This window comes from Myodes glareolus, chromosome 25, assembly GCF_982192425.1.
Source record: "Myodes glareolus chromosome 25, mMyoGla1.1, whole genome shotgun sequence".
Classification (NCBI taxonomy): Eukaryota; Metazoa; Chordata; class Mammalia; order Rodentia; family Cricetidae; genus Myodes; species Myodes glareolus.
In genome coordinates, this window is record NC_142050.1 from 45,880,922 (window position 1) to 45,907,615 (window position 26,694).

Genomic DNA, 26,694 nt, shown 5'->3' on the forward strand with positions numbered 1-26,694 from the left:
TGTGTGTGTGTGTGTGTGTGAATCAGGAGTCAGCACTCTCCTTCTACCATTTGGGTCCTGGAGACTTATCTTAGGTCATTAGGCTTGACTACAAGTGCCTTGACCTGCTAAGCCATTCTGCTGGCTTCTACAACTGCTTTTTTTTTTTTTTTTTGATTTTTGAGACAGGGTTTCTCTGTAGTTTTTGGTGCCTGTCCTGGAACTAGCTCTTGTAGACCAGGCTGGCCTCGAACTCACAGAGATCCACCTGCCTCTGCCTCCCGAGTGCTGGGATTAAAGGCGTGCGCCACCACCGCCCGGCCTACAACTGCTTTTTAAAAATGTTCCATTTTTATATATTCATAGATAAAACATTGGGAGGTTATATACCAAATAATAGTAATTCTGTTTCAATGATGGGAATGATCATAAAACATCCCTCTCCCGCCCGGGGCCTGGAGAGATGGCTGTGCTGTTAAGGACACTTGTTACTCTTGAAGAGAATTCAGGTTCGGTTCCTGGCACCTATATGGTAGATCACAACCATCCGTAGCTCCAATTCCAGGGGATCTGACACCATCTTCAGACTTTCCCAGGCATTAAGCATAAGTGTGGTACATGTACCTACGTGCAGGCAAAACGCTCATATGCATAAATATTATAAAAGCTTTTTTACTTTTTTGAAATGAGGGGAAGCAGTTGAGAAAGACACCTGACACTGATCTCTACGTTACACATTCACACATGTGCACACCTGCGCGCGCGTGTGTGCGCGCGCGCGCACACACACACACACACACACACATGTGAAAATATAGACTTCTCGGGTCAGCCTCATGAAGGCTCTGATTGTTCAGTGGCTGCAGCTTCCTGATTTTATCCCACGGTCACTGGCACTCACGTGGCGGGAGGGATTGGTGGCAGGTTGTGTGTGTACATCATCAGTGCTTCCCACTGACACACAGGCTCATAAACTCGTGGAATAGGAGCTCTACCTGCCGGTGTGGAAGACATGTCTCAGGAACTTGATACGTAGCAGGGCTCATATTCCTTTCAGGTTCCTGTGACCTCTGAGGACATCATGCTGAACCTGCTGCTGAGTCAGCCCCTGAAGGACTTTTCTGCTTCCGACAAGCTGACGGTACCTCTAGGTGTGGATTCGATCAGTATCCCCAGCTCCACCTGGGTCAGGATGTACTGGGGAATTCTCTGCAATTCTGTGCTTATCTCTAGAAACCTTTATCCATCCGCTCAGTCCCAGTCCTTTTCTCCTCTTTTTAGGTTGGCCAGGCGATCTGCTGTTTCCGCAGTGCAGAGTGAGCCACAGCCTGTGGATCTGTGGAGCCCCGGGGCCCTGGAGGGCATCCGTAGTGGTGGCCAGAGCATTGGTTTTGCAAATCTGCTCTCTCCAGCTCCAGACACCAGTGCTCCGTTGCTTTCAACCTCGTAGGCCTTGATTTTCTTCTTAAGGAAGTTTAATGAGACAAAACGAACCGAGAAACTTTGTACAAATGAACAAATGTAGGTGTTTTTCATCTCTTCTGTTTTAGTTTTTAAATATACGTTTCTCTGCTTTTGTCTTACCTTCTGTACCAAGGACAGAAGTGATTGTGTTCAAAATGTTTGTGCACACATATATGTTCTATTCTAGATCGAGTATCTGTGGTCCACACGCCTGTAACCTGCAACATTGCAAACTCTACACTCTTGGAGAGCCCCCTGCACTCGCGGGGTCTCGGTCTTCGGAATATTTTAGGTTAGGGCGCTCTCCTGGCACAGTGCAAATGCTAAAATGTCTGGAAAATACCAAAGTCTGATAGTCTCATCTAGCTCAGGCTTGCCTCAAATTCCTGAAAAGCCTCGAATAACCTTCAATTTCTGATCTTGCTGCCTCTGCCTCTCCAAGTCCTGGGATTGAACTCAGAACCTTGAGCATTCTAGGTGAGCACCATGCCAACCGAAGTACACCCCTAGTCCCCGTGGCTCTGAGCCTTTTGGGTGAGGGTAATCAACTTGTGTTTGTTGGATGAAGGCATGGCAGCTGTGACCTCAATGTTCTGTGGGTGGTGGTGGAATTGTAGCTAGGTTGGGTCCTTTCGCTATGCCTGTTGTATAAAGTTGAAAGCCACCAAGACTCTGAAGCTTCAGGTTGCAAAAGTAGCTCACAGGCCAGCGTTGGCTCACAGTGGGAGTTCTGTTGCACTTTGATTTGCCGTTTCGACTTTTGCTATTTTAGTTTGGGGCGTCTACAGAGTGTTTCAGTTGCCAACACTGAGCCCCAAGGGGTTATCGTGTACAAGTATAGCTTTCTGGCACCTCTTGGTAGGTGGGACTGTGAGCCAGGGCTGGATCTGTGTCCAATATGGTTGCCTTCTGTTTATTTTTATTATTATGGGGAGGAGTGCTTTGCCTGCATGTATGTCTGTACGCCACGTGTGTGCCAGGTGTCCATGGAGGCTGGAAGACAGTGTTAGATCCTCTGGAACTAGAGTTACAGATGGCTGTGAACGGCCGTGTGGGTGCTAGGAACTGAACCAGGTCCTCTGGCTCACCAGTGATCTTCAGCACTGAGCCGTCTCTTCAGGCCTGTGAACTGACAATTTAATGCCATTTTAGTTTTGTCTGTGCCCTCCTTGGTTTTGCCTACTCCCCCGTTCTCTTAGGGGGTCTCACAGACAGCAGAGTTTCTAAACCCCTAAGCCAGCCCACCTGATTCTCACTTTCCTATATCACCCACAGTCTCACAACATGGAGAATGTTCCAGACAGAGTCCCCCCTTGGTGTTAGAACCTGGAGCCAGGCCCTTGTGTCTTTTCCTTGTTCCCAACTCAGGACTGACGGCTGCCAATCCTAAATTGTTCCATGAGTTTAAACAAGGGACTGAGCCATGACTAGGCAGCATCCAGGGCCAGTAGTCTGTGCATGAAGGCTACTGACAAGGAGCAGAGTGGGGACACTAGGAGCCAACCTCACCCTGTGTCTGCCTGCTCCCCATCACGCCTGTGTCCTCCACAGGTGTCACCTTGTCTGAATGCACACCCCTGCCCCACCTTTGCACTTTGCCCTCTCAACCCCTTTCTTGATTTCTGCCGTACAGCAAATGGTTGTTTATCCTACAGACTCCACGGAGGTGTGACTGTTTACTGTCTTACTTCCCGCTGTATTTTCAGTGTCCTGAGCAGTATCGGGCACACAGTAGTTCTGAAGTTGTCTCCAAGTGAATGAAACAGTGAGCGAGCAGCTGCGTGCTGAGTCCTGAGGGTGACTTCTCTGTTTCAGGAGATGACAGAGTTAACCCAGTTCCCCCTGTGAGAACCCAGAGCCTCCTTGTGGTTTCCTCAAATAGACCGCAGGCATCTCTGGACTGCTGTGATTGCAAAGAAACACGGGGCTCATTTGTTTTCCTGTGTCTCCCTGCGTGGCTCTTTATTTGGGGCTCCTGACGGTTAGTGACTTCCTGCTCGGTGTTTTAGACTGAACAAAAAAGAGCCCTTGGCCACTGACCGCTGAAGCTTAGGTTGATGGCCAAGGAGCGGCTCCAGGGAATTAGTTAATCAGTCTCATTTCTGTAAAGAGAGAAACTTCTAGTTCAGTTTGGAAGAAAAATCTTCATGAGGCCATGAGAGCTTTGAACCCTGAAAGATTGTGGTGTAATATAGGGACACTGAGCCCTGAACTCAATATCAGAATTCAGATAGAATTGTAGTAGCCCCATTTATCTGCAGTGTGTACCCCCTTTATTGCTGATCTCCCCATGGTTTTAGGTAACCACTGTCAACCACAAGTAATGGAATACAGCAAGATATTTTAAAGAAGAGAGACCACATTTCCGTAACTTGAATTACAATATCATCACGTTCTTGTTTGTTATTGCTATTCGCTTACTGTGCCTAATTTATGAATGAAACGTTATCACTTTCATGTACAGATGGAAAAACATACAGAACATAGGTTGGGACCGTCCACGACCCAGGCATCTATCTGCCCAGGACCTGGCACACAGTTCCTGCAGATGGGGGGCTGTTCGACTCAGATGTGACTTACAGTTTACCAGGACTGTAGCTATTCCCCCGGGGATAGGCAGCCGTCTTGCCTTAGGTACTTCAGCAGAATGCAAGGGCCTCTCTGTCAGGCCCACTCCAGAAGGAAGTTCCTCCAGAGTAAGTACTGCAGTCTGGTTCTTCCATCTCTTTAAACCCTTTGCTGCCATGTCCTTGGTTTCATACTAAGTGAGCTCTGAACCTAGGAAAGGGCCGCTGTCTGAGGTGGCCTTGATCAGAGTGCAGCGATGGCCATTTGATGCAGTATCTCTGTCTACCCTTTACTTTTTTTGAAAGGAGATGTTGGCTTAAAACACACCTGCTTGATTCCCTGCTGGTGAAGCAAGGTGGGTATGAGGAGTCAGGTGAATGAACGTCAGAAATGCAGTTAGGATGATTCTTAAGAGTAAGTGTGGAAGAAGGGGTATCGTGTTAGACTGAGTGTGTCCTTCTGCCATTTGTATGTTTGATGGCTCTCAGACCATAGCGTTTCAAATTTCATTTATCTTGTAGTTCACATCCACGTGAACTACATGGATGTGCAGGATTCCACCCGAGAGAAAGAACCATACCTACCACCTCAAAAGAAAGCTTGCCTTGCCCACTTCAGCACAGAGAACAGCACTGTCAAGGAAGACTGGACGGGAAGGAACAGGAACCCCCCAAAGCCCCGTTCTATCCAGAAGTTGTGGTTCACACAGTTTCTGTGGTTGGTCATGAATGAGGTTCTGTTTTGTGCTGTCTGCCGGGAATCCCCACCAGTCAGGGATAGAAGGTCAAGATCACTAGAAGGCTACACAGGACCATTCAAGGTGGAAACTCTCAAATCCCATGCCAGGAGCAAGGCCCATTTGTTCCGTGTCAATGCCTTGGCCGCCAAGGACCCCCTCTGGGCAGCCCACCCGCAGAGTCTCAGGGAGAGTTCTGCAGATATCCGGGCCAGCCCTGAACACCTCTTCATTGCAGACTATCCCACGGTCTACCCTCCAGCCCCCCTGGGAGACTCTGGTGGCCTAGCTGAGCTCCAGTCAAGCCCAGGGACTGAACGAGAGGACCCTCCAGGGAGTGGAGCCATCCCTGCTTTGCATCTAGGCTGCATGTCAGATCTGAGGCAAAAGGAAACTGGCAGTGGCATCCCCAGTCCCTCAGATAGCAGCACTTTGTGTAAAGACACTGTTGAATTCTGCAGCCAGGTAATAGGCTATTGACTGCTGTGCCTCAGAGAAGAAGATTCCATGCTGAAAGTGACATAAATTACAAAATGACGGTGGAAAAGAGAACAGTGGTGATATTCAGCACTGACATCATAGGGTCACCAGAGCACACGCGCTTTTCTGTTTTTTGATATTGTATTTATTTTTATTTTATGTATACGAATGTCTGTCTGACCGTATTTGTACACACATGTGTGCAGTACCTGTGGAAGCCAGAAGAGGGCATCAGATCCCCTGGAACTGGAGTCATAAGTGTTGGGAGCTGCCATGTGGGTGCTGGGAATTGAACCCAGGTCCTCTGGAGGAGCAGCAAGTGCTCTTAACCACCGAGCCATCTCTCCAGCCCCAACCACATTATTGTAGTGTGCTAGGTATTGCTTTAAATGCTTTACACGTATTAACTCATTTAACTGGGACAGCTGCTAGGCTATCTTCTGTTTTATGGACAGCAAAGCCTAATCTATGGTACAGAGAGAGCGTCCTGACTTTTCATACAAGGGATGATGATCTTTACCCAGCATTCAAAACAGCTCCAGAATGCAAGCAGTGGCCACCACCAAGAACTGAGCATAGACCATGTTGTGCTGTTCATATCTTTTAACATCACAGGGTTTTCCCAGGTGCTGTGGGGTGAGCCGTGTCTAAGGTTACCCTGAGCTGGTAGAGCAAGCATTGCTAAATTCACCACATTGAGAGAAAAACTGAGACTCAAGAAGGAGTGACCTCATGGAGTCCAGAATCCACAAGCTGTTGTGTGGCCTTCCCCCAGAGCCCTAGCGACCAGCCTGGTACTTTCCTTCCATTTGGTACAGCTCTGCTGAACCCCAGTAGATGATAATGTTCAACTTGTCTTTATTTCATGATTACCCAATTTCCTGGAGAGTCGGTAGCTAAGGAAACTGGGATCTTTGAGTGACTTGAGTTTTCTGTAGTTCTCAACTGTCGCAACCAAGTAGGATTTCATAGTAAACCACTGGTGGTCCGGAGTCAGCGGGTAGCTCACTCACAGACAGCATCACAGGGGTCTTCTACTGGGTAGCAGTAGAATCCAGAGAAAGAGCAAACCTTCTGTTGTTGTTGTCTTTTAGTGTTAGGAGTTTAAGAGATAATAACAGGTCTGACCTTTAGAGTCTCGGGATTCTAGTAGTGAGGTGTGCGTAAAACCTCTTTAGTTAGAAGCTAGTCTTGGGATTTTAGCAGCATGGTGTGCATAAAACCCTCTTTAGTTAGACGCACCATCGGTTCTCGCTAACTCAGCTTCCTTTGCATCCTGTTGGTAGTCCTTGGAGGCAGACAGTCCTCTCTATAACCACAGTGGGTACCGGGTGACCGTGGGTCTCTAAGTGACAGCATGCAGTCAGAGGTGCCGTTCCGTGAGTTTCCTGAAGATCCTCTGACTGAGACAGTTTGGTTTATGTTCTATCTGGGGCTCCTGGGTTCTGTCTAGGGTCCCCAGAAGGAAGGTGTCCTCAGAAGGCTGCCTCGTGCCCTTCTCATTCCAGCAGGGGGCTGAGTGCTGCTCTGTGTTGCAGGAACCTCCTGAGGAGCAGCTGAAGGCGTCCAGGGTGATCCGGGAGCTCGCTGCAGCGTTTGAGGATGTGGCGGTGTACTTCACTCGGGAGGAGTGGGGCCTGCTGGACCGGCAGCAGAAGGAGCTCTACAGAGATGTGATGCAGATGAACTACAAGCTGCTGGCGTCCCTGGGTAAAGCTCTCCGTCAGCTTTATGACTCGCCGGCCTCTGGTGCGGCTGTGGCCTCCCTCCAGTTTCTCCCGCTCCTCATGGGCAGAGAGTGAGCCTCTCTTCTCTCAGAACATTGCCAGCTTTGGGTCACTGTCCTGTAGCACCTCCTCATCTGTCTACCTGTCCGTCTCTCCACCCATGCTGGGTGCCGTGGGGCCTTTAGGGACTAGCGGCCTTGTGGCATCAGCAGGCCTTTGAAGGAAACTGTGAAACATCTGAGTTCCATAGGAGAATTCTGGAAGAGTACCCTGGGGCTACTGAAGTGGGGCAGAGAGATCCGAGTGTAGGAGGGAGGAGTCAGGAAGTCTTCAGAGAAGTATGATGAGGGCCACAATCCAGGTCCCCTGGATGGAGGAAGGGTACCCAGGCAGGACGGAGAAGGGGAGCAACATGAGCAGAGCCTGAAGATAAATGGGCTTCTCGGGGTTCCCACCCCATCTGCACAGCCTGAGGCTCACCTGCCCTGGCATTAATGTCAACGGGCCTGGGCCTGGGAGAGTTAGGAGGGTGGCAGAGTGTGTTCTGACCTCTCCCGCATTTGTTTCTCACTCTTCACTTGGCATCTTAGTGGCAGACACCCCAGCTTGCCCTGCAGCCCCAGATGTGGAGACAGCTGTTCCAGCTGGTGTTTCTTAGTCTCACTGGTGTGCGCTGCAGCAGGAGTTGCAGAGCAAGCCGCTGTGTGCACGCAGGAACTGCAGCAGCAGTTCTCATAACTTCTGCTCGGGGATGTCTTCGCTAGAATGAGAAATCCAGACCCTTTGGGCTCTGATGAGGGACGCGTCCCTTTGTTTACACTCCAGCTATAGTCTGACTGTTTTCTCACATACCCTTTTTGTTTTATTTTTTAGTGTGTATGAGTGTCTTGTCTGCATGTGTATCCGTGCACTGTGTGTGTGCAGTGCTGGTGGAGACCAAAGGAGAGCATCAGATCCCATGGAACTGGAGTAACAGATGCTTGTGAGCTGCCATGTGAGGGCTGGGAATTGAACCTGGGTTCTCTGGAAAAGTAGACAGTGCTCTTAACCACTGAGCCATCTCTCTAGCTCCACTTTCTAACATACTTCTATATACTTATTATTATTCATAATTCCATAATTATTCTTACATATGTGTGGTGCAGAAGTTTGAATCCAGGGCCTTGTGTGTGCTAGGTAAAAGTTCTACCTCTGCAGTACACCAGTCCAGTTCTTTTCAGCACTTAAATGGCTCCCCAGATATTCCAGAAGTTACTTCAGTAACCATTATTTCATGGTGACAGAGGCCGTGTGTGTGTCCCCAAGATCTGGGTGCCTGTGAATGGGCTGTGCTTTCAGAACATTGACACTGCTACTATACAGCTAGGAAGCAAGATGCAGGGGGAAATTCATTTGCAAAAATTGCATGCAAGCTGGGCAGGGAGCGGAGGCAGGAGGCTCAATGTGTGTTCGAGGCCATGCGAGGTCAGAGAGTTCCAGATCAGCCAGGGTTACAGAGTAAAACCTAAAATAAATAAAATAATTGCATACCCACTTTAAAAGTTGGGTTTTCTTTTTTTAAAGTAGCCTTCAGTAGGAAGGCAGTTTGCTTCCAGACAATTTTGCATTTTTTTAAGTTTTGAGATCTATTTCTTGTATCTTATTCAAAATACTATGATCTGCATACTTAGTCTTGCTTCATAGTTTTCTTTTGGTAAGTATTATTATTATTATTATTATTATTATTTCTGGAAGTGGCAACAGTGGCTTTGGCTGTGGCCTGAATGTCTGCCAAGGGCTGGTCCTATGTTGAAAGCCTGCTGTGTATTTGATGTGGTATTTAAACCAGTTCTGCAAGTAGGCAGTAATATTTTCCATTGAGAGAACAGCTCCCAGACCACAGTCATTTATCTGGTAAATGTCCAAAGTGAATCCTACTGCCCTGTCTACTGAATGTACTTTGGACTTAGGTAAAATCCTTATTTTGTATGTCTGTTACTAGTTGGACTCCCTTTTTTTGAATTGAAGTTATTCATGTTGGTACTAAAGTGATGGCCATGCATAAGGTAAGGTCATTTAAAAGGTCAAGCAGCAGCCGATGCCAGCCAGTGTTTTAGCTTGCTGTAGCTAACAGTTGTTCTTTCACACTGTCCCTGCAGGATCACTGTTGGTTTTGTCACCTTAGTGAGAGGTGGATGATGTCCCATTGTGGCACATTAGGGCCGCACACTTCCTATTGTTCTTTCTTTAGTTTATTCCCCTCCCCCCAACTGTCTTCTCAGGGTTTGCAATGGGAAAGATAATTACAGTGTTAAAATGGGATTGTTTCCGAGTTTGTTATTCTTTTTTTTTGTGTTGGATTTATTTTTTTATTAATCAATTTATTTGTTTATAAAAATTTCCACTTCCTCCCCTCCTCCCCATACCCTCCCATTCTCCCCACTCCCTCTCCTCCTCCCCCCACTCCCTCCCCTCCTTCCTTTCCAGTTCTAAGAGCAGTCAGGGTTTCCTGCCCTTTGGGAAGTTCAAGTTCCTCCCCGCTCCCTCCAGGTCTAGGAAGGTGAGCATCCAAACAGACTAGGATCCCAGAAAGCTAGTACATGCAGACAAAACAAGACCCAGTGCCATTGACAATGGCTTCTCAGTCAGCCCCCATGTCAGTCACATTTAGAGACTCCGGTTTGATCTTATGCTCGTTCAGTCCCAGTCCAGCTGGCCTTGGTGAGCTCTCATTAGATCAGTCCCCTTGTGTCCGAGGGTGAACGCATCCCACACGGTTCTGATTTCCTTTTTTCATGATCTCTCTCCTTCTGCTCCTCATTTGGACCTTGGGGGCTCAGTCCAGTGCTCCAATGTGGGTCTTCCGTCTCTATCTCCATCTATCGTCAGATGAAGGTTCCCTCTAGTCCTGCCTTTCTTGCTCACGTTCTCCCTCCTTCTGCTTCTCATTTGGACCTAGGGAGTTATTCTTGAGTCTGACTTTTATTTTGCTCTGCAGTGCTAAGGATGGAACTGAGGGCCTTGCTTGTTCTAAACAGCTGCTTCCCCGCTGTGGTGGCCTGAAAGGAAATGGCCCGCACAGGCTCCGGGAGAGGCACTGTTAGGAGGTGTGGCCTTGTTGGAAGCAGTGTGTCGCTGGGGGTGGGCTTCGAGGTTTCAGATTTTGAACTCGCAGCTCCTCTCCGGCACTGTGTCTGCACTTCTATTCGCGATGACAATGGACTAAAGGTCTGAACTGTAAGTCAGCCCCAATTAAATGCTTTCCTTCATAAGAGTTGCTGTGATCTTGGTTTCTCCTCACAGCAATAAAACCCTGACTGAGACAACCACTGTCCTAAGGTTACTGTTGCTATGATGAAACACGATGGCCAACGCAACTTGGGGAGGAAGGGGTTTATTCGACTTATGCCTCCACGTCACAGTTCACCATCAAAGGGAATCAAGACAGGAGCTCAAGTAGGGCAGGAACCTAGAGGCAGGAGGAACCTAGAGGCACAGGCCAAGGAGGGGTGCTTCTTAATGACCTGTACCTCCTGTCTTATTCTGCCTGCATTTTTATAGAACTCGGGACCTCCAACCCAGGGATGGCACCAACCACAGTGGACTGGGCCCTCCCCATCAATCACTAATTAAGAAAATGCCCTACAGGCTTGCGTACAGCCCTGTCTTATGGAGGCGTTTTCTCAAGTGGGGCTCCTCCTCTCTGATGACTCTAGCCTGTGCCAAGTTATCATAAAACCATCCAGTACAACCGCCGAGCTTCAACCCTAGTCCTCGACCAGGTATCGAACGGAAATCTCAGTTTGATGCTATCAAGTTTAATATCAATTTCCATCTATTTAGCAGTTGGATGGCTCAGAGCTTCTCAGCAGACATAGACTTTGGTTTTAGCCACTCACAAGTACCTGACTGTTCCAACAGTCCTAAACCTACAGAGGATAGTCATCTTACAGAGAAGAGGCCTTGATCGTATTTTGATTTTTTTCAAGGCTTTTGGGGCAGAACCCAGCGCCCCTGCACGCTAGGCAAGTGCTCTGCCTTCGAGTTCTGTCTTCAGCCTGTTTTGCTTTCAGCGTGTCCTGTTAGTCTTTCATTTTCAGATTTACCCATTTAGAACTATGTTGTTTGTCATTCTGCAGACTATCCAACTGTTCTGTTATTTCCATGTTTTTACATTTTGTTTTCACACTTTGATCATGTTTGATGAGGTCTTTTGCTTCCTGCCAAAAATCATGTAGAAATCTAATTTACATTTAACTGTTAAGCAGCTAAAATTTGTCATTGGGCATGGTGGAGCATGCCTGTAATCCCAGGACTCCGGTAGCTGAGGCAGAAGGATCAAGGATTTGAAAGGCCAGCCTGAGACTCTGTGAAAGAAAGGAGAGAGAGAGAGAGAGAGAGGAGAGAGAGCAGATGAATGTTTGTCAGTAATAGAAACACCCAGGCTGACCTAAGTCTTTTGGGTTTTTGGTTTTTTGTTGTTGTTGTTTGTTTTTTGTTTGCTTTGGTTGCTTTGGTTGTTTGAGACAGGTCTCGTGTATTTCAGGCAGGCCCCTTCAACACTATTTATAGTTGATGACATTGAACTTTTAATCTTCCCGCCTTAACTCCCAGGTGCTAAGACTGTAGGCATACACTACAGGTTTATATTCTGCTAGAGATGGACCCGGTGCTATGTGCATACAGGGCAAGCCCTCAACCAGCTTCCCCTTCACCTAGGGTTTTTGTTAGTAAAGAAGGCATCGTGTGCTGAGCAGTTGGGTCCTTTACATCAGATGAACAGTGCCTGCCTCTGAAGAGGTTCTCAACTATAGCCAGACCTGGGTAGTTGGGGAGAAGGTGTATCACTAAGTGGCAATGAGAACAGAGGGCAGCTCTCTCTAGGAGATAAGTAGGGATGTTAGAATGGCCAAGGGGAAGCCAGAGGGCCAGCTTCTCCAGAGCTGGTCACAGGCCTGTGTCTCCAGGTTAGGAGCTAGGGGGTGAGGAACAAGCCAATACCACACAAATTCTTTTAGATCTGTATTTTGGGGAGGGGGGACCCTACCACCCTAGGGATGAGAGTAGCCAAGAAGGATCAGAAATCTTTATTGTCTTGAAGTTCTCCAGGTCAGGAGGTCAAGTAAGCTCCCCGCTTTGCTTCTCATAGACCCAGAATCAAGGACTACTGGCCCAGAGGACCTGGGGAGGAAGGGCTGCAAGCTCATTGCCACTGGTGGCAGAATCCTTTTTGTGGTTGTGGAGCTCAGGGCTTGGTTTTCTTGTTTTTCATTGGCCTCAGCTGTTTCTATGACAAGCCCCACAGGTGCAGGGAGAGGGGTGGTCCATTCCCACCTTCCCTATGGTAGGGGGAGGGACTCACAGTCCATTGGCAGCTTTCACATACATCTACAACACCTGCTTCCTGATCCCTTCAGTGTCAGCACCATCTGCTTCCTGTGTTTATGCCATGATCCTACTTGAATGGTAGATGGCAGGTGCCTCATTTTTAAAAGATTAGTTATTTGATAATTTTGTAAACTATGTTTTTTATTGTATTCACCCCTGTCCTCCAACTCCTCCCAGATCCACACCCTCTTCCTTACCCACCCAACTTTTTATCATTTAAAAAAAAAAACTTCACTGAGTTCAATCTGTGTTCTTGGATGTGTGGTCTTTCATTTGAGCATGGTCAGCCTACCAGGGACTACACCCTTGAGCTGACTCCCCCTCTCCCAGCAGCCGCCAATTGCCAAAGGGGTAGGATTCTGTGCCCACCTCCCCGCCCAGTGCTTGGAGCTTGCAAAGGCCTTGTGCATGATGTCTCAACTACTCTTGGCTCATAGATGCAGCTGCCCTGTTGTGTCCAGAAAACGTTGGCTATTACGCTCTTTCCACCCCCTCTTCTGCAAAGATCCCTGAGCCTTGGAAGGGGATGTATGATACAGATGTCCCATTTAGGGCTGAGCAATCCACAGTCTCTTATTCTCTGCACCTTCACAGTTCTTGGTCTCCGTTAATTGCCGTCTGCTGAAGAGCTTCCCTGATGAGGGTTGAGAGGTGCTCTAATCTATGGGTGTTATGATAAGTCATTGACATTTCGTTAAATACTATGTCCCTTTAGAATGATAGTAGGCTCCCGCCCCAGGACCTATGACCTGTCTGGCCACAGGTTCTTGGCCTCGGTAATGATGTCAGGTATAGCTTCTATCTTATGGAACTAGCGTTAAATCTAGTAAGAAAGTGGTTGGTTCCTCCCATGACAGTGGTCCTGCGGTTGCACAAGTGGACATGTCTTGCCAGGCTAATCATTGTTGTAACTTGCAGGGTTGACAAGTGGGTAAGACTTGTGATTCCTTTTCTCCTGGCAGTAACATGCATAGCACCGGCCAGCACTATGAGCGCTAACCAATAGGGAAGAAGCTTCTAGGTCGGTACCAGCTTGATTTCTCCATGTTCTAGGACTCAGTTCAAGTAGCGTCTTCAGCTGTAGGATCTCACCGTCAAGTTCTAGAAGGTAACCATTATCGTTGTCAATGGCCTATAATGTTTGGGGGGATCTGTGGTACCTCACCAGTCAACTCCAAAAGAACTAACCCATTTTTAGCACTGGGTTTTTTTATTAGCCTGTGGTATCTAGTCGGGGCCTTGTTGCCATATTATTGGCAACAAAACTCCATTTAAACTCTTTTAGAATTATATTTATGTAAAAGGAACGGCGGGCTGCTTCCCACCGCCCGCCCGGCTAGCTTTACCTGAAATAATTACACGGAAACTGTATTCTTTTAACACTGCCTGGCCCATTGTCTTCAGCCCCTTATTAGCTAACTCTCACATATTAATTAACCCATTTCTAATAATCTGTGTATCACCATGAGGTCGTGGCTTACCGGGAGGATTCTAACCCGCGTCTATCTTGGGCAGCTGAAGCATGGTGACTGCCTGCCTCTGCTTTCTTTCTCCCACAGTTCTGTTCTGTCTACTCCACCCACCCAAGGGCTGGCCTATCAAAAAGGCCAAGGCAGTCTCTTTATTAATCAATGAAAGTAACACATAGACAGAAGACCCTTCTCCATCATATTTGTATAGTGCATATGTGTGCATGTATGTGGTGTGTGCCTGTCAGTCAGAGGACAACTTGTGGGGAGTTTGGGTCTCCCATTCCGCTATAGGTTCCAGGAATTGAAGCCAGGTTTTCATGCAAGTGGTGGCAAATACTCATTCCTGCTGAGCCATCTTCCTGGCCCTGGTGCCTCATATTTGATGCCTTCAGCCCCAATAGGCAGACAGGGTCATACTTAAGCACCCTGTCGCGTGTGTTCACTGCTGTTCCTGGTTTAATTTTAGATCTTACCTAGTGATTCCTACTGTGGAGGATGAAGACATGTCCTCTTACGCCACACAGGTTCACTTCTCTCCTCCATCCTCTCGGAACAGGTATAGACGCTTTTATGGTCACATCAATGTAAGTTATTTGACTAATTGTGCTTGTGTGTTGTTTGCTGCTGAGTGCTATACTCTACTGTTTCCTTCACTGTAGAAATTTTTCACCCTGGAAGTGGGATTTTTTTCATATTTTTTGTTTGTTTGTTTTTGTTTTTTCGAGACTAGGTTTCTCTGTAGCTTTGGTGCCTGTCCTGGAACTAGCTCTTGTAGACCAGGCTGGCCTTGAACTCACAGAGATCCGCCTGCCTCTGCCTCCTGAGTGCTGGGATTAAAGGCATGCGCCACCACCGCCTGGCAACTTTTTCATATTTTTTATTTGGTTAATTTTTTTTTGTACTCCCTCTGATTCTTCCCAAACTCTCCTGTGGAGTTAAGAAACACATGATGTTTTCCCTGGGTTAAACATCCTGAGATCTGTTGACTTTCATTCTTTTCCTGGGCGCTCTCGACCTTCCTCTCTCTTGCGCCATCTAGAGGAGTTACCAGTCTAGTTACTAGGCCTGCCGCACAGCTGTGGCTCAGCGCTTCCTCTGTTGCTTTCCTACCTCCTGGATCTTTCCGTTTTGTGGGTGTTTTAGCAGACGCATCTTCTGGCAGCCTCCTAACAAATGGTCGATGCAAAAGCTTCCTTTAAAGACCCTGCAGGTCCCTTCCTGGCGCCCACACTGTTTCCTTAGCGCGATTTGAAAGCATCGGTTTGAAAGCTTAGCCCGGTTTGAAAGCGTCGTTTTGAGTTTGAAAGCGTCGTTTTGAGTTTGAAAGCGTCCTTCTGTTGAGTGTTTACCGCTGCTGCTGGGAAATCGAATACTCTGCTTATTCCTACATCTTCAGGCACAGCCTGTATTTCTCCTCTGAGAGCTTTAAAATCTACCCCAGTGGGGGCTGGAAAGCTGGCTCAGCAGTTACCACAGACTGCTCCAGCAGAGAACTCTCAGTTTTCAGCACCCACATCTGGCAGCCCACAACTGCCTGAAACTCCAGCCTGGGGCACCTGACGCTTCTGGTCACTCATGTGCATATTCCCACACACAGACATGTGCATGATTAAATGCCATAATTACCTTTTGAGAATCTATTCTAGTGTTCCAATGTATTTCATCATATGCTCCAGGGATGTTACCGTTTGCTCTGCGGCTCCGCGCCCCACCTTTGTAGCTGGGGAAAATGGCCTCCTGTGGTTTCCTCAGTCTTTTTTTCTTTTTCTTTTTTTTTCCTCAAAACTCTTCTGTTAGCAGATATTTCCTAGACTTAGACTCTGTTTTGTTTATTTTTCTCTATTTTCTGCCTCTTATTTTTTACAACTTTCAGATAAATGTCTTTATTTCCTAACAATTCAAGTTGTTTTTTTGTTGTTTTTTTTTTAATTTTTGTTTTTGCTATTGTTTCTGAACTCTCTTCTTTCCTGAAGTACCATCATGGCTCTTCTTACTGTCAATATTAATTCTTTTTCTTAAAGTCCCTTATTTTTAAAAATATTAATTTTGGGACTGAAGAGAGGGCTCAGGGTTAACCATGGGCTGCTCTTCCAGAGAACCTGGGTTTGAATCCCTGAATCTACATTGTGGCTCACACTTCTGTGACTCCAGTCCTAAGGGCTCTGAGGACAGGTACACACATGGTGCACAGACATATGTGCAGGCAAAACAACCGTACCTATCAGTGAATAAAAACTTTTTTAAAAGATTATTTTTATTTGTGTATGTTAATGCATGTCTGTCGTGTGTGCATGGTGCCCACGGAGATCAGAAGGAAGTCACATCTCCTAGAACTGGACAAGGGGCAGTTTTGAGCCAGTAGTGTGGGTGCTGGAACCTGAACTTGGTCACCCTATCCCAGCCCCTCACTATTAATTCTTAGTTCCTATTTTAAAGTTTTATGTTGCTCCCTGCGCTATCTCTAGATCTAGTACTTTCCCCTGCTTGTTTCAGTCTCTCGTTTTCACATAGGAGACTTTTCTTAAACTATTGTTTTCTAAGTTCATTCCTATTTAAAAACAGAACCTTACTGGACATGGTAGCATACGCCTTTAATCCAAGCCCTTGAGAGGCAGAAGCAGGTGGTTCTCTGTGAGTGTGAGGCCAGCCTGGTCTACATAGTGAGTACCAGTATAGCTAGGACTACATGAAGAGACCCTGTCTCAGAAAGCCAAATAATAATTAGTAATAACAATAATAATGATGGCAGTTAATAATACTAAATAAAATTTAAAAAATTATTTAAATGCCTTTAATGCCACCAGGAAGCTCTGTACAATCATTAGGGTAGGTAACACTGTAGGGACCGACTGTAATTTGAGTGTGTCGTAGAAGATCCTACAAAACTCAGGATATGTTGGTGTGTGGAGAGAGAGGGAGGGCAGTTTCAGTTCACAAACATATACACGCATGTGCGTGCATACACACACACACACACACACACACACACACACACCCTGTCTGTCACTGCTGTAGAGGGTACAAGCCCCAGCCAGGGTGCTTGGTGTACGACAGTGTACCTATGAATAAAGGCCAGTTTGTTGTAAACACCACTCCCCTTCACTCTTCCGTATCCTGGGGGCTGCTCTTGGAAGGTTTTCCGGTGTGCTCAGCCTGTCCTCCTTCCCCTGCTGTGGTGCTGTTTCCCTGGTTCCGTGAAGAGCTGAGGGTTTCTTGGATCTCTGAGCAGGCACTGGTCCTGTTGGCTGTCTGTTCCTTTCCCATTGATGACACCCCAGTCCCGCCCACGGGAGCCCATGTTTCTGAGTCGGTCTGAGGTTCTGTGCTGCAGACTGCCAGCCTCCCCTCTGGTGCCTGGCTCCGGGTGCGTCTAGCGCGGTGCTTCCCTGGGCTTGTGCTTCTGGTTATTCTTTATCTTCTAAAGCCCTTTCGAGAAGGACAGCTGTTCTTCAGTCTGCCACGTTGTAATCATCTACCTACTTTGTGTTCATTAAGAGTAGACGTGTGATACACACAAATATCCATGTCCTGCATATGAATATTCAAGTGTACCGAGGGATAAGCCCTCCTTTAGTTTCTCCCAGAATCATCTAAAACTACTAGTTACTTCTGTGTGTTTTAAACATTGTGGGGGGGGGCATATGTATGCCATGGCATGTATGTACAGGTCAGAGAACAGCTTGTGGGAGTAATCTCTCTCCTATCACTGTGTGGTTCCTGGGGAATTGAACTCAGGTTATCAGGCTTAGTGGCAAGCACCTTTACTCACTGAGCCATCTTGCTGACCCATTCCGGCACACTTTCACAGACATACAAAAGCATGGAAGGGGATAGTAATGGATTTGACATTAAACAATGTAACAGTTTTCTGCATGCCCTGAGCTAAGTAAAGAGTAGTGGATAACTCTCCTAACCCTCTTTCAGGGTTCATTACAGATGGCTGCTGTCTTCAAAGGTTCTTAATTCAGATATACGCAGCTAGCTAGCCACCTGCACAAAAGCCAGCTGCAGTTCTGTGGGGGTGGGGCTCAAGCGCAGTCAGTTGGCGGCAACTTCAGCCTCTTGTAAAGGGCTTCACACTACATCCTGTAACATGAGGGCCGGCTTGTTGGGGTTTCCGTCCCGCCCGGTACCCCAACAGCCGGCAAATCCCAAAGAGAAATTACACACAGGACTCCATAAGGTTATAAACTGATTGGCCCATTTGGTCAGGCTACTTATTAGCTCTTATAACTTATGTTACCCCATTATCCTTATCTATTTTAGCCACATGGGCTCAGTACCTTTCTCAGTGTGACAGCTTACATGTTGCCTCTTCGGTGGTCTGTGCAGGAGTGGCTGAGAGAGAGCTTCTGCTTCCAGAGTACTCCCAGTCTCTTTGCTCCACCCCTACTTCCTGTCTGGCTTTCCCGCCTATACTGCCTGCCTGGCCAATCAGCGTTTTATTAAAATATGATTGACAGAATACAGATAATTCTCCCGCACCAACATCCCTGCATCTTTCTCCTCTTTTATTCTTTGTTTCTTTTCCCCACTTCCTGTCTGGAAGTATCTCCCTGACTCTTGGTTCCCATAGCTGGCCATAGAAGTGGTCCATCCTGGCTAAGAATTGCAGTCTTCCCTGGCCTCTATTTTGGCATTTAGATGAGTGTGTTCTAAGTCTGTCCCACTCACTGGCCTTTACGAAGGACAGAACCCAGTCTTCTCTGCATATTGCAGGACCAGGTCTCGCCTGTGGCGGACTATGTGCCCTGCCAGCCTAGTGACATTATGAATCTTCATTTCTGCAATAGAGCCACCTGATGCCAAGCCAGATTTGATCACAAAACTGGAACGGAGAGCCGCACCCTGGATCAAGGACCCTCATGGGCTACAGTCAGGGAGAAGTCGCTCCCTAGGTGAGTCTCGCCTCATCAAGTTCTAAGCTATACAAGCCTGGACACATGTAGCACAGGAAGCCACACGACATGAGGTCAGCCATGCTTATCCTGGACCGATGGTGTTCCTAGGCCACAGGTAGACAAAGATGAATAAGGACCTAGCCTTCTCTGAGACTGCAGAACAGTCTAGGCTGCTGGGGCAGTGCAGAAGAAATAAGGTCCCCTGACAGGCAGAAGTGCTGATAGCTGTGGCCGTGCTGGGGGAGGTAAATGAGAGACACTGGACAGCCGTGGGATGGGCCTGCCTGTCCGAGCGACCCTCTCTTCTCCTCTCCTCCTGGGGAGCAGCGACAACTCTGTGGCCGGTGAGAACTCCATGTTCGACACAGCCTGGTCCATAGCTCACTGGCCAGTAGCCACTCGGTGTGCGTCTTAACCTCCTTTCTGAGACTCATGAGAAGATGAAGGTTTAACCTTGGATTTAACCTCACTTGTTGGCGAAGCTTCACAAGTAGATTGAAGTTGCCTGTTTTTCTAATAATGTCTCTGGCCAAGGGTGGCTGATTAAGTTCATCAGCATCTGGTATCTCACAGCCCTGGGGTATCCGGCGAGTAAGAACAAACAAGGGTATGCTTCTTCTTCTGGGGAGCCATGTTGGTCTTCACTTGTAACGCTGGGAAGGGCTCGTAGACGCTGGCGTTGATCTGTAAAGAAGAGACTGTGTCCGGCTTCTCTGCTTTAGTGTCTTACTCAGCGCAGGTGCCTTGGCCGGTAAGACCAGAGTTTGGAACAGCAAAACCAAATTAATTTAATTCTTTTTCAAAGGGAAAAAGAAGACAGTGGCAATGAGAGATGCCAACATCCAAACCCAGGCCTCAGCGGCAGAGCCCGTCCCGCTTCCAGCCTCCGTGGAGACGTGTCCCTCTCCCTGTCCTCCCAGCACATGTGGAGGAGACGCGGGCAGACATGGGAAAGTCAAGAGGACGTACCGGCCCCGGTCCATTCAGAGGTCATGGTTTGGGCAGTTCCCCTGGTTAGTAATGGACTCCAAGGAGACCAAGCTGTTCTGCTCTGTTTGCAGAGAGAGACCAACAGTCCACGACAAGTCATCCCGCTTAGTCCAAGGTTATACTGGGCCTTTTAAAGTGGAAACTTTGAGGTACCATGAGGTCAGTAAGGCACACAAACTGTGTGTCAACACCGTGGAGGTCAGAGGTGACAGCCCGCAGCCTACCCTCACTCCAGAGATCTCCAGCGACCTCGTGGCCAACATGGAGCACTTCTTCAATGCCGCCTACTCCATTGCCTACCACTCCAGGCCTCTGAATGACTTCGGGAAGGTCTTGCAACTCCTCCACAACACCGGCACCACGCTGTTGGGCAAGTACCGGAATCGCACTGCCTGCACGCAGTTCATCAAGTATATCTCCGAGACCCTGAAGAAGGAGATACTCAGAGACCTCCGGAGCTCCCCGTGTGTGAGCCTGCTGTTGGACAGCTGCTCGGACTCCTCCGACCAGGCCTGCGTGGGGATCTACATGCGCTACTTGAAGCAGGCGAAGGTGAAGGAGTCCTATATCACCCTGGCCCCTCTCCCCAGTGAGACGGTAGATGGGTACTTCGAGACCATCATTGCTGCCCTGGATGAGCTGGATATCCCTTTCCGGAAGCCCGGCTGGGTGGTGGGCCTGGCGACTGATGGGTCTGCCATGCTGAGCCGCAAGGGAGGCCTCGTGGAAAAGCTCCGGGGGGCCATCCCTCAGCTGCTGCCCGTGCACAGTGTCGCCCACCAGCTGCCCGTGGCCGTGCTGGACGCTTGTGGGAGCGTCCCTCTGGTGAGGAGGTGCAACCGGCACATCCGGACCGTCTTCAAGTTTTATCAGTCCTCCAGCAAGAGGCTGGGTGAGCTGCGGGGCGGCGCCGGTTCCCTGGAGCAGGAGATCATCCGTCTGAAGGACTTGACCGCTGTCAGGTGGGTGGCCAGCCAAAGGCGCACTCTGAACGTACTCATCGGGAGCTGGCCCGCCCTGGCAAGGCACCTTCAGAGTGTGGCGGAGGCTGGGGGCCAGACTGGCCAGAGAGCCAGGGGCATGCTGAAGCAGATAAAGGGCTTCCATTTCATCAAGTTCTGTCACTTCCTTCTGGATTTCCTGAGCATCTACAGGCCTCTGTCTGAGGTCTGCCGGAAGGAGCTAGCCCTGGTCACAGAAGTCCATTCTACCCTGGGGCAGGCCTATGTGGCCTTGGAGAGTCTCCGCCTGCAGGTGGGGCCTAAAGAAGAAGAGTTCAATGCCAGCTTCCAGGATGGGCAGTTCCACGGCATCTTCCTGGACAGAGTGGAGACGGCAGAGCAGTGGTTCCGGGCAGACAGGGAGAGAACGATCCTGACTGGGATCGAGTATCTCCAGCAGAGGTTTGATGCAGACCGCCCCGCACAGATCAAGAACATGGAGGTGTTAGACACCACGGCCTGGCCCAGAGGGGTCCAACTGGCCTGCTTTGGGAATGGTGACATTCTCAGCCTTGCCAGGTGTTTCGAACTCTCCCTCCCCGCGTGGTACAGTGAGGAAGCGCTGCTGGAGGAGTGGCTGAGCCTGAAAGCTGCTACCCAGAACCTTCCGTTCTCTGTGCTGTGTAAGATCGCCCTGACTCAGCACTGTCGATTCCCTCTCCTGAGCAAGCTCCTGGCTGTGGTGGTCAGCGTGCCCATCTCCACTTCCTGCTGTGAACGAGGATTCAAGACCTTGCACAGGATCAGAACCGAGGAGAGGACCAAGCTCTCCAGTGAGGTGCTCAACACGCTCATGATGACGGCTGTGAATGGCGTGGCAGTGGCAGAGTATGACCCCCAGCCTGCCATCCAACACTGGTACCTGACCTCATCGGGACGACGCTTCAGCCACAGCTATGCCTGTGCCCAGGCGCCTACCTGCTCCCATGCCAGTGAGTACACAGTGTCATTAGCGTGGGAACCAAAGAGGAGCCCCATGTCTTCCCAGTCTCATGCCGAGCCAGGGGCTGAGCATGTCAGCCTACAGAGGAGGGACCTGTGGAGCGCTGCAGAGTGCCCAGCCACCTGCAGGGAGGAGCTGGAGGCAGAACTAAGCTGGAGGAGTATGTGACCCCGCTCATGATAGCAGGGGTGGTGCCACGGGCAGTTTGGAGTGACCTGCCCCAGCTGTGGGCCGAGCTCCTCTGCAAGCCAGTATCCTGGCGCTGGCACGTTCATCTAAGAGTTAGCCCACAACAGTCTGACCAGTAGAGCACATGGCGCTAAGATGAAGCCCACTGCTGGGAATGAAATTCAAGGGCTGGAGGTGTTGGGCAGGGGTGGTTTCATCTTCTAAGCTGGGTTGGCTTGGCTTTGGGCCAGGCAGTGGGGTTTCAGGAGAGAAGACGGCAGTGAGGGTCGGGGTGGCTGTGAGGGACGTGGTGTGGAGAGGTAGCTCATTGGGGCTGTGGGAACCCCTGGAGCGGGGGAGCCTGAAAACAGATGGGGGAGCCTCTGTCAGCTACCAGCCAGACGGTGGGGTTGTATTCCATCTTAGGGCAAAGTACTGAAAGCTGAATGGGAAATCCCCTTCTTCCCGTCCTGGAGACCAAAGCCCATGAGGGGTCTCCATGTTGCCTGATGCTTTTCCGGCCCATCACCTTCCTACTCCTCCCACTGCTTTTTATTTTTTTTAACCTCTGAGCCTGAGGTCACTGTCAGTAGAGTTGAATGTGAGGGGTGACAGAGGCTTTGTGGCCAGACTGATGACCCTGGCATGGACAGGAAGTAGGTGTGTCTCCTTCCGTGTGATAACAAAGAATGACCTCATTGAGTCTGCTCCCTGTAATGAGGTGAGGGAGGAAAAGTTTTCCTCTCTGTGGGATTGGGAAGACTGGTACCCGTGAGGCAGCAAATGGAGACACTAGCAAACCGTGTGCAGCCGGCCCTGTGGACATTCAGGCCCGACAACTCCTTGCGGTGGGCACCAATGCACTAGATGCTTACAGGTCCCTGGCCTCTAACCATTATTTTCCCTCTGGAATACCAGAACCTGCATCCCAGTTGTGACAACCAAAAGGATCTCCGGACATTTCCAGGTGTTTCCTGAGGATAAAGCCCCAACCCAATCCTTGGCCCCGGGGCAGGGGGGAGAGGGAGGCGGCGACACCAGAGCAGGCAGGCCAGTAGTGGGGGACGCAGTGCTGACCTGAGCAGTCTGTGCTAAAGGTCGCCTGCACCAGACGTGGACAGACGGTAGGGCAGACAACTGTCCTGTGCTCAGTGTGCTCTTCCTTGTCTCCTCCACAGATACGGGGTTCAGGAAGAAGGGGTTTCCTCTCTGCAAGGAGGAATCCACAGTCCGGAAGACACCCGTCACATCATAGGGGGGGGCATGAGGTTCAGAAGGAACACATAGTGAAGGTTCCTGGACCCTATGCCGTCTCAGAAGCCCTGTGGTTCTGACGAGTGGCCTAGACACAGCTCTGGGGAACCCTTGATCATGGAGAGAGACTCTCTGAAGATCCTCAACTGTCCTGGTTGGATACTCTGTGGGCCCAGAATGTGGGCAGCGACAAAGGGCTGAAGGGGACAAGGCCCTCAAGGTGCCACAGTGACCCTCAGTGCAAAAGCATGCCCGAGGGGCACTTACCTCAAGTCTGTTTTTCCCAAGGAATCCTGCCGTGAGAGGGTTCATCCCACACGTTCTGGTGGCAGAGGACTTTCCTCTGGGAGAGTGGGGCTAATGGGAAAGGAACAGCCCGGTTCTCCACATCCCTGGCATGAATAGGAGGTGGCCTCTGGGGAAGGCCACTTTGGTGGTGGAAATGACCATGGTCCAGAGACCTTGGCCTGCTGCAGAAGCCCCCAGGACTGGCCATTCTGGACCACTGTGGAGGCTCATGTAGTAGAATCCAGGAGCCCCTACCCCTTAAGGTCTGCCTTTGACACACACCAGCACCTGTTACCACAGCTCCTGCATAGTGAGACATGCTCCCTCTGAAGGGAACCTGGTGTTCCCCCGCCTCCCCCTCCAACCTCAACCCTTGGCAGTTTCCTGAGGAGTGTACAAGAGGTGGGAGGTGTAGAATCCCGGCCAGCTCTTCTGCAGATAATGTGCCTACGATTAATGCCTTCCTCTTTCCTGTGCCTCCTCATGTGGTTGCCACAGAGAATCCACGTGCCTGTGGGCTCCCTGTAGCTACAGCAGTAGTCAGCGGGAACCTCAGGGTCCTGGAGAGAAGGGCTTGTCAGAGCACTTAGCTGCTCCTACCTGCTCTTGTCCTTAGCTAAGGCGTCAGCTTTGCCCCTGGAGGTGGAAGCGCTGTCCACAGGACAGGGACACCCATCCTTCTGCAGAGTGCCCTGCAGACTGCTCGGAAGCACCAGGGCTTGTCAAACGTGCCTCATTCTGGGCGAGTAGAACCCTACTCCCCACACCAGTCCAGCAGCTGTAGCTTCTCATAAGCTTCCCCCAGCACCTTCGTGGGTATCCTCTGGCTTTAAAGCCACCTCCCCTCCCGTAGAAGGACCTCCAGGAAAACTGTGGGCCCTCTCACATTTTCCCTTTTATTGGGAATCCCAGGGCAGCCAGACCTTGCAGGCTCAGTGGTTGCCTGTTTGGTTAGGATGATCTGTCTAGATTCTGCCTTTCGCTCCAGGTTGGAGAACTGCCTAACGGATGGGCTCCTTGGCTCTGTCTCCTGCTCGTTTTAAAAAGGCAGGAGCCTTGCTCATTGCCTGTCTGCTGCAGGCCCTGCTCTGGGTCATAAGCACACAACCTCTGACCGTGCCCCTTGCCCACTCCTTCCAGCAGGTGCTGCACACCTACCCCCCCCCCCCCCCAGCAGTGCCGTACCCAGTCTTCAGCTCTAGCGGACCATGGGGTGCAGTGTTTTTCCCACTCCAGAAAACCTTCGTCTGGGAGGGCCTTGGACTTTCCACAGGGCAGAGTACCCTGCCCTCTCTTAGAACTGGAGGGGGAAGGGGATGAGTGGGGGAGCAGGAGGGAAGTGGGAGGAGGGGAGGAAGTGGACATTTTGATTGGTATTATTTATAAAGTAATAAAAAATAATCTGCTGAAAAAAAAAAGAAGAAGAAGAAAACCCCCCTATCCAACCCGAGGACTTGGGAGAAAGGGACAGGCAGACCTTTGGCTCCAGGTGGAGGAGGTGGCTCAGGCAGCCTTTTCAGACTCCAGGGATTTGCCAGGTCAGGGTCTCCATCCGCATGGCTCACTTTTCCTTTGACAACCCCTCAGCGAGACGCCGGTCCTGTCGGTGATGGAGGCATACTCTCTGGAGTGAGGTTTTAGGAGCTGAGGTGGCTACCCTGTCCTCTCCATACCAGCACCCCAAGGTCACCTCCTGATGTTTTCTTCAGATAGAACAGGGGCCTCCTTGGAGCAGGGTGTTTCTGGAGCAAGTCTCCCCAGAAACCCTGGGTGGCCATCATGCAGAGAACAGGCTACTAGCCTGGGTGTTTGCCTTACTCAAGCTTTCTGACCAGAGAAGGTGCGACGCGCTTCCTGACCAGCAGGAATGAACGCCACTAAAAACGAGAATTCCTTCCCTGGTCACGTCTTTATTCGGAGCATTCGGTTGAGGAAAATTGGGGGAAGGGAAGAGAGAGTGCAGGGACAAGAGAAAGCTTAGAGAGAGGAAGTAGAGCCCAGAGGCAGCTGCTTTTAAACAGTGGAGAGGCTTGAATGCTGTCCTGATTGGTTAATGCCATTCTGCTGGTCTGAGCATGTGCAGGCAAGGGTGCTCAGCCCCACGTGGCTAAGCCAGGTATGGACTTGTATACCTCCAAACTGCAGGACCACCTGTGCCTCCAGGTGGCTCCCTACAAGAAGGGACTTCCCAGTGCCCTGGCCAGCTGAGGGGTCCCTCAAGGGACACGTGGTGGGCACGCCCACCTTGCAGCCTTTGCTCAGGCGGCTCCTGTTTTGCTCACTGGGAACTTGGGGTTTTGCCTCAGGGAAAAACAAGTCAAAGTGTGTTGTGAGGAAGAGGAGACACTGTCCATTTGGTCTCAGTCCTTGCCTTCTTCCTTGCCTTTTCCCACGCTTAACACCCCTACCCCACCCCACCTGTCTGTCAGTCTCTAGGTAAATGAGGCTGGCCTTGAACTCCTAGAGAACCCCGCGCCTCTGCCTGCCAGAGCTGGGATTAAAGGTGTGCACCACCTCCCCTGCCCCTGCCTGTTCTCTTGCCAGCATCTCCTGTCTGGCGCTTACCCCTCCCCTGCCCTGATAACTGGAGCTCGCTGGGACTGCCAAGCAGCCAGCACTGTACTCAGTACTTTGATTTCAGTAGCCATAGAGACTCGGGCACTGAGGAAGCTCAGCCCTGGCCAGCCAAGCTCAGTAGACTATAGCCACCTCCAGGCCTTGTACCACAAAGGGCAAGTCCCTAGTGTGCTAAGTGTGGTCAGGACTGCGGAGGTCACCAGTTCCCTCAGACTGGCATCTGTGTAGCCAGGAACATGGTGACTGGTCTGGGATTCTATGGGCTCCTGGTTTCAAGGAGGCCCAAATTAGGTTAAAAAACCTTGTTCAAGACTTAACTTCCATTATTTGAATAAAGCAGAATTTGCCTTTTTTGCTGTCTTTGGATGTCCTTCCTCTGAGTCCCGAGTGAGCTGAGAGGTTCTGCCCGAGTGTGAAGAAGATGGAAGCGGAATGAAGCGCAGCGTGAGTTGGAATCGAGTGTCCCATGCTCACCGTTGTCCAGCACATCACGGCTGTCAGAGGCTTTCATCCAAAAGCCTCGCTCTCAGGGGGAAATCACCCGTCTTCACCAGCAATGCCGAAACCACGACACTACCCAACAGAATTCCCAGGGAACCGTTTCAGGATGCCTTCTGCAGCCCTGCTCAGTGGCCAGGTGGCCTCCTCTAGCCCTCCTGGCAGGATGGAACAAAGGGGCACAGATGCTGAGATGCCACCAGGTTCCTGGCCAGGAGACTCTCAGTCCTGCCGTATCTGCATGTGCGTGGTTCTCAGTGGTACTGGCGAGCCCCTGGAAG

General features: G+C 50.0%; 1 protein-coding gene across 1 annotated transcript; it reads left to right on the forward strand.

Annotated features, from left to right (window-relative positions):
* Positions 1-4,546: 4,546 nt before the first annotated feature.
* Positions 4,547-26,266, forward strand: Znf862 (zinc finger protein 862). Its single transcript, XM_087901837.1, has 5 exons — positions 4,547-5,212; positions 6,766-6,937; positions 18,587-18,691; positions 19,500-21,617; positions 22,975-26,266. The coding sequence occupies exons 1-5, from the start codon at positions 4,553-4,555 to the stop codon at positions 23,049-23,051; spliced, it is 3,132 nt and encodes a 1,043-aa protein (XP_087757963.1). The 5' UTR covers positions 4,547-4,552; the 3' UTR covers positions 23,052-26,266.
* Positions 26,267-26,694: the final 428 nt, after the last annotated feature.

What these genes read in the sequence shown, in the direction of transcription:
- Znf862 (XM_087901837.1), top strand. Translation starts at nt 4,553, where the DNA reads ATGGATGTGCAGGATTCCACCCGAGAGAAAGAACCATACCTACCACCT. An exon ending in CTGTTGAATTCTGCAGCCAG is followed by an intron (nt 5,213 to 6,765) that starts GTAATAGGCTAT and finishes TCTGTGTTGCAG; the next exon opens with GAACCTCCTGAGGAGCAGCT. An exon ending in CAAGCTGCTGGCGTCCCTGG is followed by an intron (nt 6,938 to 18,586) that starts GTAAAGCTCTCC and finishes TTTCTGCAATAG; the next exon opens with AGCCACCTGATGCCAAGCCA.